A 22,401-nucleotide genomic window follows, 5' to 3' on the forward strand; every position below is an offset into this window, starting at 1 on the left:
GAGTTCCAAGTCCGAAGCAAGACGCTCCTTTAACTGATCTCTCCTTTCCTTTACATTGAAGTGATCCCGCTGAAAATGCATGAGTAACCTACAGTACCCCTTGTATCTTGGGATACCATCTTTGCAAATATGAAAATTTTTAAAGGGGTAACGCCAAATCCCCGTGCCCGAGCTAGGACCGGGCTCTCCACCATAGGCCCTTATAAATCACTTAAGAAATTAAAACTTTTTTATTTTTGGAAATAAAGGAAATTAAAATAAAATTTGGTGTTGGCATTTAATCAAACACCTGACGGGCATTACTAGCGAAACCTCCAAACTAATGCCATTCAAAACAAATCGCCCAGAAAATGAAATGCTAGAAGACCAAATAAGCAAAAACCGAGAATGGGTGATGACGGTGGCAAAATAAGGGTGGGGCAGTGAGGTGGGGATGGGGGGGGGGGGGTAACGGCAGTGGCGGTGGTGGGTGACAGGCGGAGACGGGAAGGGAGGCTTACGGTGGAGCTGTGAGGCGGAGATGGAGGTGGTGGGTTAGGGTGGTGGGTAATGGAGGTGGTGGTAGGAAGTTCGGTTGGGAGGTGGGTAATGGAGATGGTGGGAACTAGCGATTAATCTTATGGTTTTCTTTTGACGGTTTAAAAGATGAACTAGCGATTCATCTATTAAAAAGTTATACGATATGAACAATAAAACCCTAAGTTTAACGATCCCATTAAACATATTTTTCTTCCCACAACCAATTGTAACCATATCGTATAATTTAATACGCATACCGTACTAACAAACCAGCTAACCGCCCCTAGGAAGGGTTACAATACAAAGCACCCAATGGCAGTTTCGTAAATCTTTTCAACTCCAAGCCTTAAACTCAAACCCCTCAGTTTACCGCAAACAAACCTACACCCAACCTGCAAACTGCCGATCCATCGATCAATAACCATAACCCATCACACATCACACACTCAACCATCATTAATCATCATCTGCAACACTCATTCTCAAGTCTTGAACATAACCCACAAAGGTAAAGTCTTTATCTTTCAAGATAATCCTGAAATTTGACCCAATTAAATACCCTTGTCAAGAACCCATTTTTATTCCGATTTCAATCATATAACTTGATTATTACTCATAAAGTTAACTGATTTAATCACACCCAGTTGTTAATTTTGTGTTTTATTGCTTCAAGATTGATTAAATGGGCAAAACTAGACCTAGGGCTGCAGAAAAGAGGGTTTTAGGTCAAGGTTCTATTGTATTAACTTCAGATTCATTATTATCAATCCCACCTGCACCTGTTTATTACCCTAGTGAAGACGAGTTTACCGACCCGTTAGCGTATATTTATAAGATCCGGCCCGAAGCGGAAAAATTCGGGATTTGTAAGATTATTCCGCCGAAAAACTGGAAGCCGCCGTTCGCGTTGGATTTGGATACGTTTACGTTTCCGACGAAGACGCAGGCGATACACCAGTTGCAGGCGCGCCCGCCCGCGTGTAACTCGAAGACGTTTGAGTTGGAGTATAAGAGGTTTTTGGAGGAATATTGTGGGAAGAAGGTGGTGAAGAAGAAGGTGGTGTTTGAAGGGAAGGAGTTGGATTTGTGTAAGTTGTTTAATGGTGTGAAGCGGTTTGGCGGGTATGATAATGTTGTGAAGGAGAAGAAGTGGGGGGAGGTTTTTCGGTTTGTAAGGTCGGGTGGGAAGATTTCGGAGTGTTCGAAGTATGTGTTGTCGCAGTTGTATTATGATAGTTTGTATGAGTACGAAAGTTATTATAATAAGCTGGATCGGGTGAAAGAGAAGACTTGTAAGCGAGAGTTGCAGGATGAGAAAAAGACGGTACAACAAAGTTGTAAACGGATTCGAGTTAACGAAGATGAGAAAGTTAATGTTAATGTTAATGTTAATGTTAATGTTAATGTTAATGTTAATCTACGTAAAGTAGTTGATGAAGACTCGTACAATCAGATATGTGAACAGTGCAGAAGCGGGCTGCATGCAGAAGTAATGCTTTTATGTGACAGGTGTAATAAAGGATGGCATATTTATTGTTTATCACCACCGTTGAAACGGGTCCCACCTGGTAACTGGTATTGCTCCGAGTGCTTCAACTCCGAGAAAGAAAGCTTCGGTTTTGTTCCCGGGAAACAGTTGTCGTTGGAGGCTTTTAGGCATGTGGTGGATCGAGCTAAGAAGAAATGGTTTGGTGCGACGTCTGCGTCGAGGGTAGAATTGGAAAAAAAGTTTTGGGAGATAGTGGAAGGATCTGTCGGTGAAGTTGATGTTATTTACGGTAGTGATTTGGATACGTCTGTTTGTGGTAGTGGTTTTCCTCGTGTGAATGATAAACGACCGTCATCAATAGATGTTAATGAATGGGAAGAATATTGTTCTAGCCCGTGGAATCTTAATAACTTGCCAAAGTTACAAGGGTCAATGCTTCGTGCTGTTCATCATAATATTGCTGGTGTTATGGTACCTTGGCTTTACATTGGGATGCTATTTTCGTCTTTTTGTTGGCACTTTGAAGACCACTGCTTCTATTCTATGAATTATCATCACTGGTAAATAAGTTGTTAAAATCTTAATATTATAGTTCATTTATAAATTATCTCGAATTGTGACGTTAATTTTTTTTTATATTATATACTTTTAGGGGAGAGCCGAAATGTTGGTATAGTGTTCCCGGTAATGAAGCCAGTGCTTTTGAGAAGGTAATTTATTCTTGACATTAAAGTTTTAACTAAGTCAAAGAAAAAGTTTGACCTTGAGGATTGACTTGATATGCAGGTTATGCGAAACAGCCTTCCTGATTTGTTTGATGCGCAACCCGACTTGCTTTTTCAGTTGGTAACCATGTTGAATCCATCTGTACTTCAAGAAAATAATGTTCCGGTTTACAGTGTATTACAGGTTCGATATGCGAAATAAATAACTTAATGAATACCGATTCATTATTTTGATAGTTTTTGTGTATTGTATATTAAAAACTTGTGTTGTATCTAACTTCCAGGAACCTGGGAATTTTGTCATTACTTTCCCAAGATCTTATCATGGAGGGTTCAACTTTGGTGAGCATAATACATATGCTTAAGTTTATTTATTAATAAATTTTATAACTTTTATTCGTTTTATAAATTATCTTGTGGTTGTGGCAGGTTTAAATTGTGCGGAAGCTGTGAATTTTGCACCGGCTGATTGGTTACCTTATGGTGGTTTTGGAGCAGAGCTTTATCAGCATTATCGCAGACCTGCTGTTTTGTCTCATGAAGAGCTGCTTTGTGTGGTAGTCAAGGTATACATGTATACTCTATACAAAAATAGGGCGGTCAGCAGTTTGTTACATGAGTCTATACTCTATACAAAACTATGCGTTTAGTATTTAATATATATATATATATTACAAGTTATTAAAGAAAAAACAATTCTGTGTTTATAGGACTCTTGAAAAAGGAAAAAAAGATAAGGAAATTATTTTACCAATTTGAAAGTCGTTTTCCGCGCCTGCAACTTACCTAGTTTTACAATTATGTCCATCAGTCACCTACAAATTCATATAATTTTTTTAAACCATTTATAAATGTAAAAAGTTTATCTTCTAGATCATGTGGCCATGTTCCAATGCTCATTATTGTTGTTATATTTTGCCTACTATTTACAGAATGATTATGATAGCAATGCTGTACCTTACTTGAAAAATGAGTTGCTTCGCGTATACAATAAAGAAAAGAGTTGGAGAGAAAAGCTTTGGAAAAATGGCATTATTCGTTCTTCTCTTATGACTCCTCGAAAGCAGCCAAATTATGTTGGTGTTGAAGAGGTATTTTTTTTTCTTTTTGATATATATTTTAAAATTCTTAAATATTAATGAAAATTGGGGACAATGTTTTGCAGGATCCAACGTGCGTCATATGCCAGCAATTCTTGTATCTGTCAGCTGTCTGTTGCAGCTGCAGGCCTTCTGCTTTCGTCTGTCTGGAGGTAAAGTGATTAAAAGTATTCCAAATACGATAATATAGTTTATCATGTGGCCCTAATTCTGTATTCTTGACTAATTAATTATATTATAAATGCAGCATTGGGAAAACCTATGTGAATGCAAGCCCCGTAAACGCCATCTTCTTTACCGTCACACACTTGCAGAATTAAATAGTATAATTGTTACGATGGAGACACAAGATTCTGAGGAAACGGTCCAAAAAAGAAACGCAAGAAAGCTGACTTGCACCAGCGAGACACCTTTATCGAAGAAGGTTTTAAAATCATGAAGATTATAATTAATATATTGGTTTCAAACTTCTTTTTTATATTGAAATATTGGTGAATCATTAATAAATAATGCTATTTTTTAACTGATTTACTTTAATATGATATATATAGGTTAAAGGTGTAAATGTTACAATTACACAACTGGCTCAAGAATGGCTTCTGCGGTCTTGTAAAACTCTGCAAATGCCATATTCAAATGACGCATATGTCCTTGCCTTGAAAGAAGCTGAACAATTTCTTTGGGCTGGTTCTGAAATGGATTCAGTAAGATTAAAAGTGTCTGATTAAGTTCCCGTTTATTTATTTTTGTTAAAGAATATGCATTTATAATTTTATATAATGTTAATAGGTCAGAGAACTGGTAAAGAACTTGGTTGAAGCTCAAGTTTGGGCAGAAGGCGTTAGAAATTGTCTTTCGAAAATCGAATTGTGGCCGTCTCATCATAACTGTGAAATGGAGAGGGTAAAGATGGAAGATTTGACCACTTTGCTTAATGTCAGTCCGGTGCCATGTAATGAACCTGGACATCTAAAGTTAAAGGTGAATAATATTTAATATTTATATTTTATGTAACAAGATGTCTGTTTAGTACTTGAGGCCTGAACACGGTTTTTTTTCTTTTTCATAGGGTTATGAAGAAGAAGCAAAAGAGCTTATTCAAGAAATCTCTAATGCTCAATCAACACCCTCCAATGTTTCTGTAAATCATCTTAAAACAAATTAAATCCTAATTATTATTTTTAAAATTTTGTTTGTTACTTATCTTGGGCCATGCTTTCAGATTGTTGATTTGGAAACCTTGTATACCAAAGCTTGTGATTCTGCTGTATATGTAAACGAAAGTGAGGAGTTATTGACCAAATTGACAGATGTCAAGGTTAGTTTAGTCTTTTGTCTTATATATTGCCAATATTAGATGTTTTATTGTTTTCTGATATATATCTTTTTATTTATCAACTTAGCTCTGGTTACACACGGTACGAAACTGCATTTCAGAGAAATCTCATGGTATAATCGAGATTAGCGTCATCAATAACTTGAAGTCAAAGGTAGATATGATATAATGTTTTCCGCTTGCGTCTGTTCTTTTTTATAAGATTGGCATTTATCGTTTCATTTTTTTTATATATCAGATTGTGGAACTTCAACTTCAAGTTCCGGAAGTTCCATTGTTTTTGGATTTTGCAAAGAAAGTTGAATTATGTCAAACTCGGTGTACTGAGATGCTAAGAGGTTCTATAACATCAAAGGTTGGTAATTTAGCTAATTTATATAATTACTAACTTTCAGTGGTATTTTATGATTTTATCTAATACAGAACATAACATATGATGTGCAGAACCTTGAAGTGCTCGTTCAAGAATATGATGGTTTTACTGTTAATGTTCCCGAGTTAAAACTTTTGAAGCAGTATCATAGTGACGCGTTTGACTGGATTTCAAAATTCAATAACCTTTTGAAGGACATTCATGAACGGGAGGATCAACAAAATGTTGTTAATGAGCTTATTCGCCTCGAGAAAGATGGATCATTGTTGAAAGTTCAAGGTTTGCATCAGCATCATGCATAATACACATGCTTTATATAATACGTATAGTTTTGTTAACATATCTGAAAATATGATTGTTTTGTTTTCTTAATTATGTGATGAAGTGGATGAGTTGCTTCTTGTTGATGTGGAGTTAAAGAAGGCTTATTGCAGGGTAGAAGCTTGGAAGGTATCAATTTACTATTTCAATAATAATCTACTGTTTTGGAGAAATTATTTAAGACCTTTTATGCTTAAAATAATGCACTTTTAACTCGTTACGCTTTTTAGGTGCTCGGTTGTAAATCGCCTTTGGAATCTATTCAACAAGTAATGACTGTGGCCACCAAGTAAGAATTCTTGGCATGATTCTTTGTAGAATAATAATAATAATAATAATAATAAATGTAACAAATAACAATTAAACAGATTTAGTTTGTTACATATATTATTATTATTATTATTATTATTTGTAGTAGTAGTAGTAGTAGTAGTAGTAGTAGTAGTAAATGATTTCTGATGTCATGTAGACTGCAAATCGATAACGAGAAGCTGTTCAAGAAAATTTCTGATGTTATTGCACAAGCTGTGCGTTTGGAAGAAAAAGCAAAACATATTCTCGGCTGTGAGGTTCAAATGTCTGATTTTGAAGACGTAAGGTAAGCCACGCTCATCTGTAAATATCGGTGCATTTAGCCATTTATTGCTTGAACTATAAAAGCTGCTAATTGGTTTATATTCAGGATGTCGGAGGATATTTGTGCAATTTTTCCGTCTCTTGATGGTGTCAAGAACGCGTTATCAATTGCGAAATCGTGGTTAATGAAATCCAAACCTTACTTAGTTACGGACCCCTCTGTGATGGCGGTTACGAGTTCTTTGCTTAAAGTTGAAGACTTGAAGGTTTTAAGTTTTAACTATGTCTGTTTATTAGGTTATTTTAAGTGTTTATACCGAAATTTTTTTAAAACATGATGCATTTTTGTAGGAGTTGGTTTTGGAATCGAAGTTACTAAAGATGTATCTCGAAGAGCGAGTTTTGCTTGAAGACGTTCTGCAGAAGTATTTGCAGTGGGAGCATAATGCGTTTTCTGCTCTAAACGATGCTGAGTCGCTTCTGAATATTCTTGATGCGGTTAATGAGATTCCATCTGATATAATCTCCACAATTAACAATCATGTTGCCAAGATGGAATCCATAATAAAAAATGAGTTATCACTTCGTTTTGACTCCATTGTATTTTCAAAACTACAAGAAACTAGTGCGTTTCTTGGTTGGTGTTCTAAAGCCCTTGTTTTTCGTGCTGGTGTTCCCACGCTCAAGGTGACCCATTAAGTTTGTAGCTTTGTACGCGTGAGGTGATTTTTGTTATTTAATAATAATTATCATAATAATATTTAATATTCTTTTTGTAGGAAGTTGAATTGTTGTTGGAGGATGCCAGGTGTCACCGTGTTACATATGCAGAACGTTCTTTTTGGAGGTCATTGGTTGATGGGGTTAATTGGCTTAAGCAAGCTGTTGAAATTCTTGGTTCGAGTAACGTTAAAAGATTTAATCTGAGTGATGTTGAAGAAGCTTTGAGACAATCTAAGGTAATATACTAATATTCCCTCTAGTGTTTTATTTCTTTTTCTTTTTCGTGTATTTACTAACGACATTTAATAATGGCAGATGATTAAAATATCTTTTCCATTGATTATTGACCGACTACATGATGCTATCAAGAGACACAAGTGAGAGTTTCATTAGTTATCATATATTGTTTCTTTATACGTGTACTAAATTTCAGTGCTAATCATCTTAATAAATTAATAACCGACACTTTTCAGTTTATGGATGGATGAAGTGAAAGCATTTTTCAACTGCAGCACTGGAGACCGATCATGGTCTTTGTTACTGCAACTCGAGGTCGTATAATATTTCTCAAAGTTTCCGTTTTTTCTTCATTAATGAACTTATCATCATAACTTTCAAATTGTTATTAATAATAATAATATTATTACTTGATCCATGCAGGGTTCTGGCAACACTAATGCTTTTAACTGCATCGAAATTAACACGGTTTTATCTGAAGTGCAACGGGTCAAAGAGTGGAAACAACGAGCTGCAAATATTGTTGGAGTTAAAGTCGGTGATGATAATCTGCTACTTGATGGTCTATCTCAGGTACTGTTTACCTACCACATCAACCTTCATAAAGTTATCGTTGTCTAATATTCAAGATAACTTTTTTTGCAGATATTAAATACTCTAGACAGATCTTTATGTGTGTACGACAAGCCTGTTGACCGCAGTCAAACTTGTTTGTGTATGTTCTGCTTAAACGACTCTCAAACTCAAGAAATCTTAACGTGTTCCGTGTGCATGGATTGGTAAGTTGTCATGTTTAATATTAATTAGTAATTAATAATTAATAATAAAGCTTAATATAATGTTGAATCGTGCTTCTTGGTTATTTTGCTTGCAGCTACCATATGCACTGTGTAAAACCAACTGGAGGCAGTACAAGTCATTCAGCATCTCACACATGTCCTTATTGCCACGTCATCGAGTCTGGCAAAACCTCTCGGCTGGTATGATTTAGTTACTTAATGGATTCTGTATTTTTTTAGTTTTTACTTGACTTCGGTTTTCGTTTTCTTTTTCAGAAAATTGATGCAAAACGTCCCGAATTGGATATGTGTTTGGAGCTTTTGTCTGATGCTGATAACCTATGTGTTGAGTAAGTGCCTAATGATGCAGTTTGGTTAAGTATAATACATCAAATTGTTACTGATAATTTGCTTCGTGCAGGATCGAGGAAAAGACTATAATACATCGAATCATTGAGAAATCTCAAGCGCACAAAACTTGCTTAACTAAAATTGTGGAATTTTTATTGGCTTCTATCGGCGAAGACTTGAGCGTGGTTGTTAGGAAACTGTCAACCGCTTTAAAGGTGACTAATTTTTTATTTTATATAACTTTGCTATATATCAGGGATTACTCTATAAAATAGTAACCAAGTTTTGAAACTGTTCCAATCAGGTCGCTCATAAAATCTTTTGTTCCAATTAGGTCACTAAAGTTTCCTATATGTTCTACTCCTATATATATGTTACCTGAATAGCAGGTTTTGTAGGTTTTTTTTAAATAGTTTAACATTGCAAATTTTTTTTAAGTGACAAAATTAGTAAAAATTGAGAAAAAAAATTAATTGTGAAAAAATGCAAAAAAAAAAGAATTTTTTTTAAATTTTGCAGTTTTTTTGTTGCACTTTTCCAGATTATTATTATTTTTTTGCAATTTTACGCAAAAAAAAAGTTTTTTTTTAACTTTCCAGCTTTTTTTTCCTTTTTTTTTTTGCAATTTTTCAGTTTTTTTTTCTTTTTTGCAATTTTTCACAATTTAAAATTTATTTTTTTTCAATTTTTAAAAAATGTTTTGAAATGTCAAAACTATTTAAAAATTAAAAAAAATCTTCATGACTTGCTATCCAGGTAAAATATCTAGGATTAGAAAAAAAAAGAGAAAACTTTAGTGATTTGATTGGAACAAAAGATTATATGAGTGACCTGATTGGAACAGTTTCAAAACTTGGTTACTATTCTATAGAATTGCCCCCTATCTAAACTAAAGTAATTAGCACGTGTTTAGCCCATCCTGTGTAACAAGAGTCTATAATTTTATTATTCACAGGCAGTAGAAATTGCTGGAGTGTACGATCGTGAAAGTAACTGCAAATTTGAGCTTGCCTTAGCAACAAATTCATGGAGAGTTCGAGCGTATAAGCTATTAAACGGTTCACAAAGACCATCAATCTACCAGGTCCAACGGATACTGAAAGAGGTACTCGCAAAATAGTAATAATAATATTATTCATACTTACTTTTTTATTTAATAGAATTTATAATATTTGCAGGGTCACGCTATAAATATTGTTTCGGAAGATTATTTTTATCATAAACTTGAGACAATGAAGCAAGTTGGCTTGCAATGGGCTGGGAAAGCCAGAAAGGTCTTTGTTTTATTTATTTTTTATTATCTTTGTTAACAAAATGTACGTTGACCAAGTCAAATAATATCTTTTTATACTACTTATTGTTACAGGTTTCAGCAGATTCTGGTGCACTTGAATTGCATAAAGTTTTTGAACTTATAGGTGAAGGTGAAACTATTCCAGTGCACTTTGATAAGGAACTTAAGGTAACAAAAACATAATATACAAACATCATTTCTAGGCTTTTTTTTGTTTTTTTATTATTATTTTAACTTGTTACGGTGTCGGTTTCTTGCAGTTATTGAGAGAACGCAGTATGCTTTATTGCATATGTAGGAAACCGTATGATCAAAGACCAATGATCGCTTGTGATAAATGTGATGAATGGTATCACTTTGATTGTATTCGATTATCATGGGCACCAAAAGATTATCTTTGTCCCGCATGTAAGGTTGATACATTAGAAGACGACATTAAATGCACTTCGTCATCAATCGTACAAGAAAGGCAAGCACACTCTTTTAAATTTAAGTTTTAAACCCGTAATATTGACTTTGACCGGTACGTATCTAACATATGTTTGACTTTGACTTTGACCAGGTCAAATGGCGAATGTGAAGAGCCTCAGACACCATCTCCGAGACCAATGGAGTTGAGAAGGGAAGCGGAAAGCAATGATAATGTTAGTAGCAAGAAACGAAGTGGGATTGAGAGTCTTTTGTGGAGAAACCGGAAGCCGTTCAGAAGAGCAGCTAAAAAACGAGTAGAGCTTGATGTTTTTTCTCCGTTTTTTCATGTACATGATCAATTAAATTTGTAATGTTGGGTTAAATGGAAATTTGATCATTTAATTCATTTAATTGATTCTAGGTTTTACATGATGTAGCTTTTTTGGTGAATACTTATTTCTAGGCTTTAAGTGACTGAACTAGATTTTTCATCTCAAAAGTCTTTTGTTAATTGTAATGCTTTTTGAACATTGTTATTTAACCTAGAAGTGTAATGAACCAATTGCTTTCTGCCTGAGTTACATTCTTTATCTAATGTATTTTGCTGAATGTGGATTTAAAACATAATACAAGATAAGTAGAGGTGCATAAACTCATGCATTGTTTCAGCGGCTCAAGTTATTATACAAATGGGGACAAAAATGAGAAGGGTTTATAGCCGCAAAAAAACACCAAAAAAGATAATAAAAATTCATAACTTAAAAACTAATGAAAAATGTAGAAATGCAAAAATATTTTCACCGTCTTTCTCGTTCTCAAGAAAAAAAAACCTCGAAAAAGTTTAATGTTGAGAAAAAAACACCATTGTGTCTTTTCATTTATCATTGTGTTTTGTGTTTATTTTCGTCATTGATTGTGTTTTTCATTGACATTGTTTCTTTTTTTATTTATCATTGTGTTTGTTCATTTTTGACATTGTGTATTTCGTCGGTTTTTTTTTAAACAGGAATAACGGGGGAAACATTTTTGTTTTTTAATTTTTTTCGTTTTTTATTTATATTTTGAGTTATGATTTTTTTTCATTTTTTTTTCGTTTTTTATTAAGGGTTTTTTATGTGGCCACAAATCATTCTCACGATTCTCATTTTTCTCTCCCTTTGTATTTTAACTTTACCTTGTTTTAGCTATAATATATAAGACACCTATGTGGCTATGTAGCTATAAAATAGCAATAAAAATCGAAAGAGAAGGAATAGTTACGCCTCATAGGTACAACAGCCAGAACAATAATTGTAATGTTGGAGATGAGAAACAATATGTTTCTCTAGATGGCTTTTCATATGACTTTCTATATATAATTAAACTACTTCATTCTCACGTTAATTTCATTTGTACGTTAACTTTCCCTATTGGTTTCATAGTCATTAACTCATTATAAAAAATGTCAAAAGTCATTTACTTGTACTAAGCAGAAACAATGACTTAAAACAATTTAAATGGCAACTTAAAACAGTTTAATCACTTGATAGACACTTACAAATTGGCTAAAACTTTCTTCAAATTGTCATCTTATCTTAGTATTGATTACATCAGTTACACCAACACAACTGGTGAATGTAATTTTCCAGTGATCAGGACAAGAGTAGTAATAGGTTTCAGGAAGAAAATATCTAAGGCAACGCAGTAAAGCGCAATCCCTAGATCACTTTGTTCGTTTATGAATTCCGTAAAATTACCGTTGTAGAAAAGTGGAGTGAGGAGATCATAAAAGTTGTAGCATCTTAGGGGTTTGTGTTGTTTTAAGAGAGATACGGAAGCAAGTGTATCAGAATATATAACATGGAAATGAAAGTAATTGATGCCCTGCTTGGGTGCGCACATATAATGTGTATATGTGTGAACCCTCAGGTGGGCTAAAGTGAAATTGCACTAATTTTGACGTTATTTTACTAATCTCGTGAAAATAACGTTAAAATTGGCGGAAGGTTAATCAGGCATCATGTGGTAGCGTTGATAGCCGAAAGACAAGGGTACATGCACCAATTGGCCGGTGTCCCAATAGTTGAGTGTTATGTGCCTTATGTCCAAGGCTTGATGCAAAATTACCATCGAGCTGGGGGTCTCACCGGAAGCAGCCTCTCTATTCCTACGGGGTAGAGGTAAGGCTGTCTACATCTTACCCTCCTCAGACCCTACCATAGCTTTGCTATTGGTGGAATATACTTAGTACGACAATGATGATGAAATGAAAGTAATTTTCATAATTTTTTTTTTACTAAAACTAAAGATTCAATAAGCACGCATACTTGAATAGTTGAATGATGATCTTTAACAAAAATCCAAGGGATCATAACATGGTTTTTAAACCACAAAGTGAGTTTTATGTTTCAAAACAAATTAGTCATACATCTGAACGAAGACAGCACATCAACTCCATCCAGTAAAGTAATCTTTAATCTCCGTAACCGCAAACTCCAGCAAAAGCTGGCTGCATAATTTAAAACCAAAAAAATTTCAGTAACACCACTGCGCACAAAACACACAGATGCGTAAGAGAAAAATATTACATGACATATTACTTACAACTCATTCTACTCTTCCATGGCGTCACCAGGTTTATCATCACTGGGTTTAACATCAATAGTGAAGCTGTACTCCTGGTCACACCCCATGTAAGAATCACACATGAAGTACAAAGTCAAGTTTTTCTTCCCGGGCTCACTCGGAGCAGTGATATTATCAAGCTTAACCTTCGCCTTCCTCTGCAACGAAGCCCTCTTAATCGCAAGCAACTGGTTACTTTTAGTATCACCAACAACCAGCCACCATCCTTCTTCTTTACTTTTCGGGTACCTCGGTGCATCCACAGGCCTCACCTCGGTCCTACCCTCCAAATCCCGTTCGAGTGTAACCACCACTGTCATATCTTCCCCAGCTATAATATTCTCGCTGTCCAAAACATCATATGACAAATCAATGTTCGGAAAACGGTTACAAAACTTTGCAATATCCATCAACTGAGAATCCGACATCTGTAACAACTCCCGTCTTTCATCATCTTCCATTTCAACCAAATCAAACACGGTTTCGATGCTCCTTCCTGGGTTTTCTTGGCACCGCTTGGCCAACTCTTTAGTGAAATGAGGAAGCTGCAAAAGAACCGAATCCCGCTCCCACATTCCTTGTGTCAACATCTGGCAAACTTCCATTGCAAGTAAAGCCAAACTTAACCACCCATTGCTTGAAATAACATCCACCAACGCTTGGAGCAACCGACCGGCAGATAAAAGCACCTCATTCTGATCAGACCCGAGATTCCCACCAACCAATTGTCTTGAAAAGTGAGCTTGTAGCAGCACATTAGCCTTTACATGTGGGTCCTCATATCTCGGGTTTTCAAACGAAAACCGTTGATGATTAATCAGCTTTCGGATCAAATCCTCCTTGCCGGGTTGAACCGGAAGTAACTCGTACTCAGAAGCTGAGGATAAAATCTCCAAAAGACCCTTCAATCTTGTCTTACTGGTTATGGAAGAGCTAAACCGTTCGATCGTCGTGTAACTGATGTAATAATATGCAGCAATCATACCCAAATTAAGAGGGGAAAGGTCATAATCGTCCACGATTTCAATACATTTACTTGATTCCAAATCATTCAACGTGTTCTCCACAAGTTCAGATAGATGGTCAGATAAATGCCTTTGACTTACACCTTGCAGATTGTAGTAATTAGGGTTTTGAGTCAACCTTCGGTAGATAAACGCCCATGTCAGATAATCTATACATTCTTGTTTGTTTGTAATCACTCCAGCCACCAACTCAGCATTCAAATTATCATGTAGATGATGATGAAAATGGCTCTCAACCGGAATCGCTTCTTGTAAAAACTTTATATAATAATCCTTACGTGGAGCATGGCAAAAGATTACACATTTCCCCGTGTTATCAACAAGCGGTCGGCTCGCGTGGCCCATCATTTGAAGAAGATCTGTTACTGGATAATCAGTGTGAGCGTTTTCCCGCCCGTCATAATATTGTGTTCCCATAACCACCACCAAATGTGCACGGAGAGAGACCCCCCAACACATAGTCCCACTCATTACACACACTTGAATACAACCGGTTTCAAACAGTGTCTTGACAATATCTTGGTCTGTTGTGGTCAAACCCTCATGCAGATATCCCACCCCATATTTCAGTGTTTCCTTCAACATGGGTTCCCGAATCCGATCAATAAACGGGCCCAGCTCGGCTTCAGATTGAAGTAAGAACAAAGGCGTGTCTCGATTCTCAGCACCCGGGTATTTACTCTCGGCGATCGAGTATGTCATCAGATCAACAGCTGTCAGACGGGTGTGTTTTCTGGTAGGAACAAACACAATGGCGGGTTTTTTATTCTTGGCATGTTTCACAATAGCAGTGTAAGTCGGTTTGCTCATTGCTTGCATTCGAGCCTCAAAATTAGCTATATCAATGCCGTGCACAATAAGCTCAAGAGGAACAGGGCGAACAGTTGGCGGAAAGTTGAAAAGCCCTATTGATGTGGCACCGATCCATTCACCCAAGTCTTTAGCGTTTGCAAGTGAAGAAGATAACGCCACTATTCGAATCTTCTGACAATGATTTGCAATGTACCTCATCCTGGACACTATAGCCTCCAAAACCGGACCATTTTGCCCTCCAATCAAATGCAGCTCATCAACAATAAAAAGACTGACTTGTTGAACATGTTTTCGTTGTTTCCAACGACGCGATAACGCATCCCACTTATCAGGAGTGCTGATAATCACCTGTCCTTTTTCAAGTAACTTCAAATCAGTTGCGGTTTCCCCGGTCAACTCGCAAACCCTCAACCCAAGCCCCTCTCCAAATTTCTTTTTCCATTCGTTATATCTTTCTTTAGCAAGTGCTTCAACAGGAGCAATATACACAGCCCGCATAACATTATCCAGCCCTTGCTGATGATTTCTTAAAACTGCAAACTCTGCACATATCGTTTTCCCGCTACCTGTCGGAGCAGCAACTAACACGTTGTCATTAGTGGTATACAGCACAGTAAAAACTTGAGTTTGAATGGGATTAAAGTGTTTGAATTCTTGATAAAGGGCTTCATATAACGGGTTTCTCAAAGCAGTAACAGGAAGTGGCTGCAAATCTAGCAATTCGGTTGGTGGTGGGTACTTTTCGGGTAAGATTAAGAGGCGAAATGAAACAGGTAAAACCGATATCGAACCAAGCCATCTGTCTGAGATAACCTTAATAAAATACTGAGGTGGTAACGGTTCGTGTATCGGGACGGTGAAACTCAGAGTGTGATCCTCGTCAATATACTGTTTTTTCAGCAAGAAATACTCGTTATGAAGTATGGATTCCCCATCATTATCTTCTACAATCACCCAAAACGGTTCAACATAACCATGAATCTTGTCTTCCCATTGAAAGTCTGGAGTGATAGTTAGTTCAACCCTTAATATGGTCCTGGTGATTGGTTGAATATGTGCAGCTAGGTTAAGTTTTGGGAACTGATGAATGCATTTGTGAAGAGTTCTGCCCAACTTTGGGGCGCGAATGAGCTCTCCTAGCTCCTGTGATGACAAATCATAATACCTTTCCCATGCTAAATCTTTTTTCTCCAGTTTCATTAATATGTCGTTTTTAATCCCGTGAAATTGGCGTAGAGGAGTTTGTACACTCCAGATCCTCTTATTTACCATCTTGCATAAGTTTAAAGCTTTCTCAGCTAACTGAGCCCACCCTCTTTTCAGCACAATCTCAAAAAGAGCACGCATTAAACGTCCTGCGCTCTGCAAACCAAAAAACAAAATTCAATTACTAAAATATATAATCTGTCAAAATAAGGAAAATGAGATGGCTTTTTTGGCATAATATTCCAATGTACTTTTACTTTGTCTTGTTTTAATAACCGCACTTCTTTAAACAGCTGGTTCATTAGAAGATTTCTTCTTGTCCAACTTACAACAAAACCTTTTACATCAAGTCTACATTGAACTCAAAGATACAAAAAAGATTAAAGAAAAAAAAAAGAAAAACCACATTTTAACAACTAGACTGTATAAAAGAAGTACAGATAACATTGGTATTTTATGCAGAGAAAACAAAAGGACATTGGTATTTTATGCAGAGAAAACAAAAGGCACAAATGGGAAGTATTATAGAACATAAATGTATAAAACCAACCTGAGTTATGAAGACCATGTCAGAAGTCAATGAAAGACCTTCAAGCTTTAGTTGAGAAATATATGCTTGGAGTAGAACATTAATCTTTGCACTTGGCTCTTCTAAATTTTCCTTAATTGGAATAGGAACACGGTCCAACAGCTTTACAAGTTCCATTTTTTCATCTTGTCTCACTGTCACGTATTTAAACTCCTCACTGAGTGAAAACACTCTGCATAGCTCAATATCACTCATAGTGGGCTTCAAATGCTCAGTATATGTAGCAATAGTTCCATGAGTAATGTAATAGTAACTTGCAATTCGACCCAAATCCGTCACCTGAAAATACCCACTTTTTCTATCATACTTTACCAAGCCGCTCTTGTCAAGTATTGTGGCAGCAGTATGGACCTGCAAGAAACAGTAACTAACATTAGTCAAAATTATATTTGCTAACCTTTTACCAAACCACTATATTAAATCTGAAGTAAAAATAGTTGTAAAAAGCACATAATTTGTGGCACTTCATGATCAAGGCACTAAAGACGCAATCTTTTTTAAAATGGTGAAATTGATTTTGATTGAAGATTCTCAAAAATAAAGGACCCAAAGACAATTTTGGGTTTTTTCCCTTTTTGTGATGAAATCAAATCAGTGACTAAAAAAAAAAAAAAAAAGACAGAAGTAGAAAACTCACCAGATCAGCTCTCCTACCCTCGAGTAGCGGGTCTCTCTTCAAAGCATCAGAAGACAAACCATAAAGTTCAGGATTCCTCACCATACGAATGTATAAGTAAGTGTAACTAAGCCAATTGAGAGCTTCCTTGGCATTTTGAACTGTTCCAAGAACGATTTCAGCATTCAATTGATCAGCCAATTTAGACACAAATTGACTTTCAATTGGGAGCTGCTGATTCATCAGTGAAAGATAATATTGCAGCTCACTATGTCCAGTTATAATGATTCCTTCACCAGAAGTATCAAACTGGGGCCTACCAGCACGACCCAACATCTGCATAACATCCAAAGGACTAAGCTCAGTCCACGCACCTTTTTCAGGATTATAAATTTGGGTTCCTTTAATAATCACAGTATGAGCTGGTAAGTTCACACCCCATGCCAGAGTGGCAGTTGAAACCAATACTTGAATGTGTCCAGCAGAAAATAAATCCTCAACAATTGTACGGTCAGCCCTAGCCATGCCAGCATTATGAATTGCCAAACCGTAAGGCAAAAGATCTTTAAGATCATTGCTTTTCACCAGCTCTGTATGCACATGAAGAATTTCACGACTCGCGCTCTCTTCTTTTAAAAAGATCCCTAATGTGTCATTAGCAAGAGCAGTGTCTCTAATTGCACGTGCAGTTTTTGTTGTTTCTTTCCTTGAATGCACAAATATAAGCACCTGATGCCTTCCCGCCGAAGCGAGTACCTTCTCATAACAAATATCATTCATCAATTGGAATCTCTGCAATGGCTTCTTTACTGTGATGCCAATATACTGTTGATTAAGCGGGCAAGGTCTGTAACTATTGTCAAAATGAAATAGACCTTTCTTTAAATCAACTCGCAAAAATAGTGCCACGTCATCATAGTTCGGAAGTGTGGCAGATAACCCAACTAGCCGAATATGTTCTTTTGTTGTCTCGATTTGTCTAACAGTCCTTGCGACAAGACTTTCAAGAACAGGTCCTCGGTTATCATGCAAGAGATGAATTTCATCGATAATTAGAAGCTTCACAAGCTGGGTATAGGTACGGTCTCCTGATTTTCTGGTTATGATATCCCATTTCTCTGGAGTGGTGACAATAATTTGTGTTTCTTCAATCTGTTGACGAGTCAAAGACTGGTCTCCACTCAGCTCCATTACATTGACACCATAGTGCTTCAAACGATTAGACAAATTCCCTACCACTTCAGCCACCAGAGCTTTCATTGGTGCCACATAGACTATCTTGTAATCACCGTGGTTAAATGAACCATCTTCATTCATATGCAAACCAATCTGTTGAAGAATGGTGAGCATGGCAACATTGGTTTTCCCAGCTCCGGTGGGAGCACACAGTAATAAATTGTCTGCTTTGAACAAAGCAGTCTCGTAAACTCGACTTTGAACCCTATTTAATTGAGTCATTCCCGCAAAAGCCGGTTGGGCCCAACTTGGCATGTCTGAAATCTTTACAAGTGTTTCACCATCAGCAAGATGTTTCAGCTTCAATGCAGGCACATGAACTTCTTCATATCCTTTACTGTGGTTCCTATAAGAACCTAAAGGAAGCTCACACTTCTTGTTTGCCATCAAAAGACCACCTTTCTGAAATGAAATGTCCTCAAGATCAAGCAACTGTCTTTGACCGTTTAACCAACCGTTTTCAGCATCACGATCAACAGTTTCTCTTTGACCTCGATCAAATCCACCGTCACTTTCATCTTTCAAACCACTTCCGTCCTTTAACCGCCTTGCTTCTTCTCTTATACTTTTCTCCAAGTTCTTTTGTCTCTCTTTTGCAGTTGCCCGTGTGGCATGCAATTGTTCCAGTATAGCAGCCAAATCAGGCCCCAGCTCCATCATTTTTTCTTCAATTTGCTTCCTCTGTTCTTGGTCTTCAGCTCTTGCTAAACGGGTACACCACACAATCTTCAATCGGTTCCTTAAAAGAAGCTTTATGAGTTTGAACTTATCAAACTCTAAAAGCACCAGTAGCTTAGTTTCAACTTCACGGTCATCACCTTCTTCAAGAATCTGTAGTACTTCTTCAGCAACCTTCTGGCTCTGCTGTGGATCAATCTGCTGTTCATAAGCTTGAGAGATATTCCTTTGAAGCCAGTAAGCATCAATGTCTTGCACGTTAAGTGGTTTACCGTCATTAGCTTCTTGTGAATCTTCATCATCCAAACCACCACCCATTTGCATAGCATTACTCCCACCTCTGTCTAAAACATCATCTTCTTCTTCCTCGTAATCTTGTACAATATCAAGATCACTCTCTTCATCATCTTCCTCATTCTCTTCAAACTCAACAGCTACACCAACATCATCATCAAGAGCATCTTCACCATTTGCAGCATTAAACCCAGCCCCATCACCACTTGCATCCTGAAAATCTGTTATAAGCCTCCCAATAGAAACCAACTGATCAAATACCTGGTTCGGTATAGGGTTTAACAGCTTCTCAATATCCTTCTTTTTGTCAGGATTCTTCAACGTATCATTCTTAAGCACAGCCAAAATCTCATCCGCAGCACCACTAACAATATTCAAAGGCTGACCACCCAACTGCTGCTGAATCACACTAAGCATAGCCTCATACGCAGCTCGAGTTTCTTTCGTTTTGGGCTGGTAAACCCCTTCTTCTGTTGATGTAAGAACACTCTCCTCTTGAAGACGCCTTCTTTTACTCTGTCGGTTATTTGCAGCTTCAGAAGAAGGAAGCGACGGCTCACGTTCCTTCTTCTTCTTAGATTTGTTAATTTTCTCATCCAACTCCGCCGGTCTTCCTCTAGAAGCACGATCACCAAAATTTTTAGGGTCAATCTTCCCATACAAAGACTCAGGTTCTCCAGTCGGCTCATGTGTATCTCGTGGCCTAGAATCCGTCGTGAGCACGAGACTAGAGTTAGCTCTGTACTCATACTGTTTAAATCGGGCATGTGCCTCAGCACCACCGCCCAAATTCGCCATCTCAACCAACCGCGGTCAGATTCAGTATAAACCCTGCAATCACCAAACTCAATCAATCAATAACAACAATAACAAACCTACACACCAAAAATCAATCAAAATATTTATTAACTACTACAAGATATCAAAACCTGGTTCAATAAACCTTAATAATCACCAAAACCAATCCAATCAGTAACAATAACAAACCTACACTGCAAAAATCAATCAAAACATGTATTAAATACTAGTAGATACCAAAAACTGGTTCAATAAACCCTAACAATCAACAAAATCAATCCAATCAATAACACTAACACAAACAACAGAACCTACACACCAAATATCAATCAAAACATGCATTAATAACTACGAGATAAACGAATAAGTACTCCGGTTCAATAAATCCTAACACTCACTAAAACCAATCCAATCAATAACAATAACACAAACAACAGAACCTACACACCAAACATCAATCAAAACATGCATTAATCACTACGCGATAAGCGAATAAGTACTCCGGTTCAATAAATCCTAACACTCACCAAAATCAATCCAATCAATAACAATAACACTAACAACGGAAACCTATACACCAAATATCAATCAAAACATGAATTAATCACTACGAGATAAACGAACAAGTACTCCGGTTCAATAAACCCTAACACTTACTAAAACCAATCCAATCAATAACAATAACACTAACAACAGAACCTACACACCAAATATCAGTCAAAACATGTATTAACTACTACAAGATAGCATAACCTGGTTCAATAAACCCTAACAATCAATAATAATATAACCTACACACCAAACATCAATCAAAACACGTATTCATTACCACGTGACAAACGAACACGTACTCTGGTTCAATAAACCCTAGAAATCAACACGCGCATGTAGAAACGAAGTCTCGGTTCCATTAAACCTGGAATTACGACGGTAAATAAGAGCTAGGGTTTTAAGTTTAAATCTAATTGAAATGAAACACATAATAATAACTATAAGATATAACGATAATAATGAGTATATATGAGTAACGAAAAACACGAATACGTACCGTATTTGGATATGAAATCGTTGAACGGCGATATTATTATTATTATTATTATTATGATGAATGAGGGTGAACGAGATGAAGATGTATGAAGCAGATGTGTGGCGAGGCGGTTATTAGTGCGATTTAGTAGTCACCGACTAGGTTTTCAAGATATTATTAATACGGGTCGGGTTTGACCCGATGTTATGACCCCACCCGTTTACGTTTAACATGTAATATTTCTGACCTGGATTTGAGTCGAGCCAGGGTAGAGTAGAGTCGAGCTAGAGTGTGCTTAAGTTCAAACTTAATCGAGCTGGCTCGAGCTCGGCTTGTTTCTTTATCGAGCTGAAAAATCGAGCTCGAGCTCGGCTCAATTAAAGCTCGAGCTCGTCGAGCCAGGATCCTTTAACTTTTTATTTATTATTTACTTTATTTTATATTTTACAAATGTTGATATATAAAAGATAAAAAAAAATACTTTTAACATACATATTATATAAAATTTATAAACTAGATAATATATAACTTTATATGTTTTTAGTTATTCTTTTATAAGGTTTTAGGTATCGAGTGACATAATATATATAATATATGTATAATTTTTATTTATTTATTTCTTGGTATGCTATTATTATATATAGATATTAAAATTTATGGTTTAATCTAAACGAGCCAAGCTAACAAGTCAAGATAAGACCGAGCCACAGGCCGAGCTGACCCTGGCTCCAGCTCGGATCGTTTGGATATTGAGCCGAGCTCATCTAGAATCGAGCTTTTTTGAGCCGGGCTATTTTCGAGCGAGCTTCAAGCGGGTGGTGAGCCGCGTGCTTTTTGAACAGCCCTAGTTGAAACGAGTTTTATTACTCGAGCTCTACGTCGGGCATGTGTCTATAAAAGTGATTAAGATGCTTATTGCTTGTTAGTTATTAAAGACATCATTGTTACGGGACAGTATATGAAAACCTAAACGCTTGTCAAAACAAAAATGAAAAGGAAAATCTATAACTAAAGTAAAAAAGTCGTTACACAGTGTTTTTCAAGTGATGAGATTTGAAATACTTGTGGCTCAGCCAAACACCGCAACACCATCATAGCATCACCGCCTAATAAGTTGTCTCGTGTTTTTAATTTGAAAGATTTGAGTAAGTTGTCTGCTCTTGAATGAACTTGGGACTATTCACTATATAGAATTCCTTAGCTTTTAGAAGTGTTTAGTTTGAGTTTGAACAAAAATAAAATGAGCTTATTGTAACATACTGTATTTGGCAAGATATTAAA

General features: G+C 36.5%; 2 protein-coding genes across 4 annotated transcripts; one reads left to right on the forward strand and one right to left on the reverse strand.

The window, feature by feature from the left end:
* The first annotated feature begins 827 nt into the window (after positions 1–827).
* On the forward strand, positions 828–10,819 carry LOC143571042 (lysine-specific demethylase JMJ17-like). The gene is made up of 34 exons (XM_077056554.1): positions 828–1,027; positions 1,193–2,568; positions 2,661–2,718; positions 2,795–2,917; positions 3,018–3,075; positions 3,163–3,299; positions 3,666–3,824; positions 3,899–3,985; positions 4,081–4,257; positions 4,385–4,537; positions 4,623–4,814; positions 4,903–4,974; positions 5,056–5,151; positions 5,237–5,323; positions 5,408–5,524; positions 5,614–5,821; positions 5,928–5,992; positions 6,094–6,152; positions 6,333–6,461; positions 6,546–6,705; positions 6,791–7,126; positions 7,219–7,398; positions 7,478–7,539; positions 7,636–7,714; positions 7,823–7,972; positions 8,045–8,178; positions 8,274–8,379; positions 8,455–8,528; positions 8,600–8,744; positions 9,485–9,634; positions 9,708–9,803; positions 9,896–9,991; positions 10,084–10,316; positions 10,386–10,819. Exons 2-34 carry the CDS (start codon positions 1,202–1,204, stop codon positions 10,603–10,605), a joined length of 5,565 nt encoding a protein of 1,854 aa, XP_076912669.1. The 5' UTR covers positions 828–1,027; positions 1,193–1,201; the 3' UTR covers positions 10,606–10,819.
* Positions 10,820–12,625: 1,806 nt separating this feature from the next.
* Positions 12,626–21,250, reverse strand: LOC143571043 (DExH-box ATP-dependent RNA helicase DExH12-like). Of its 3 annotated transcripts, XM_077056556.1 has the most exons (6): positions 21,142–21,228; positions 20,945–21,009; positions 17,109–20,126; positions 16,433–16,822; positions 12,818–16,038; positions 12,626–12,722 (listed from the first exon to the last, which is right to left on the reverse strand). In XM_077056556.1, the coding sequence occupies exons 3-5, from the start codon at positions 20,091–20,093 to the stop codon at positions 12,826–12,828; spliced, it is 6,588 nt and encodes a 2,195-aa protein (XP_076912671.1). In that variant the 5' UTR covers positions 20,094–20,126; positions 20,945–21,009; positions 21,142–21,228; the 3' UTR covers positions 12,626–12,722; positions 12,818–12,825. The 3 variants fall into 3 exon arrangements, with proteins under 3 accessions (XP_076912671.1, XP_076912670.1, XP_076912672.1); XM_077056555.1 differs by lacking the exon at positions 20,945–21,009 and having other exon boundaries at positions 21,142–21,250; XM_077056557.1 differs by lacking the exons at positions 20,945–21,009; positions 21,142–21,228 and adding an exon at positions 20,225–20,924.
* Positions 21,251–22,401: the final 1,151 nt, after the last annotated feature.

Source organism: Bidens hawaiensis, unplaced genomic scaffold, assembly GCF_021521415.1.
Source record: "Bidens hawaiensis isolate Kalapana, Puna unplaced genomic scaffold, B.hawaiensis_p1.1 tig00025185_1, whole genome shotgun sequence".
Taxonomy (NCBI): Eukaryota; Viridiplantae; Streptophyta; class Magnoliopsida; order Asterales; family Asteraceae; genus Bidens; species Bidens hawaiensis.

Coding starts and splice junctions, on each gene's coding strand:
- LOC143571042 (XM_077056554.1), top strand. CDS start 1,202: ATGGGCAAAACTAGACCTAGGGCTGCAGAAAAGAGGGTTTTAGGTCAA. Junction 3,986..4,080: donor CTGCTTTCGTCTGTCTGGAG/GTAAAGTGATTA, acceptor TTATAAATGCAG/CATTGGGAAAACCTATGTGA. Junction 8,745..9,484: donor AACTGTCAACCGCTTTAAAG/GTGACTAATTTT, acceptor TATTATTCACAG/GCAGTAGAAATTGCTGGAGT.
- LOC143571043 (XM_077056555.1), bottom strand. CDS start 20,093: ATGGCGAATTTGGGCGGTGGTGCTGAGGCACATGCCCGATTTAAACAG. Junction 16,823..17,108: donor AGGGTAGGAGAGCTGATCTG/GTGAGTTTTCTA, acceptor TGTTTCTTGCAG/GTCCATACTGCTGCCACAAT. Junction 16,039..16,432: donor ACATGGTCTTCATAACTCAG/GTTGGTTTTATA, acceptor TTTGGTTTGCAG/AGCGCAGGACGTTTAATGCG.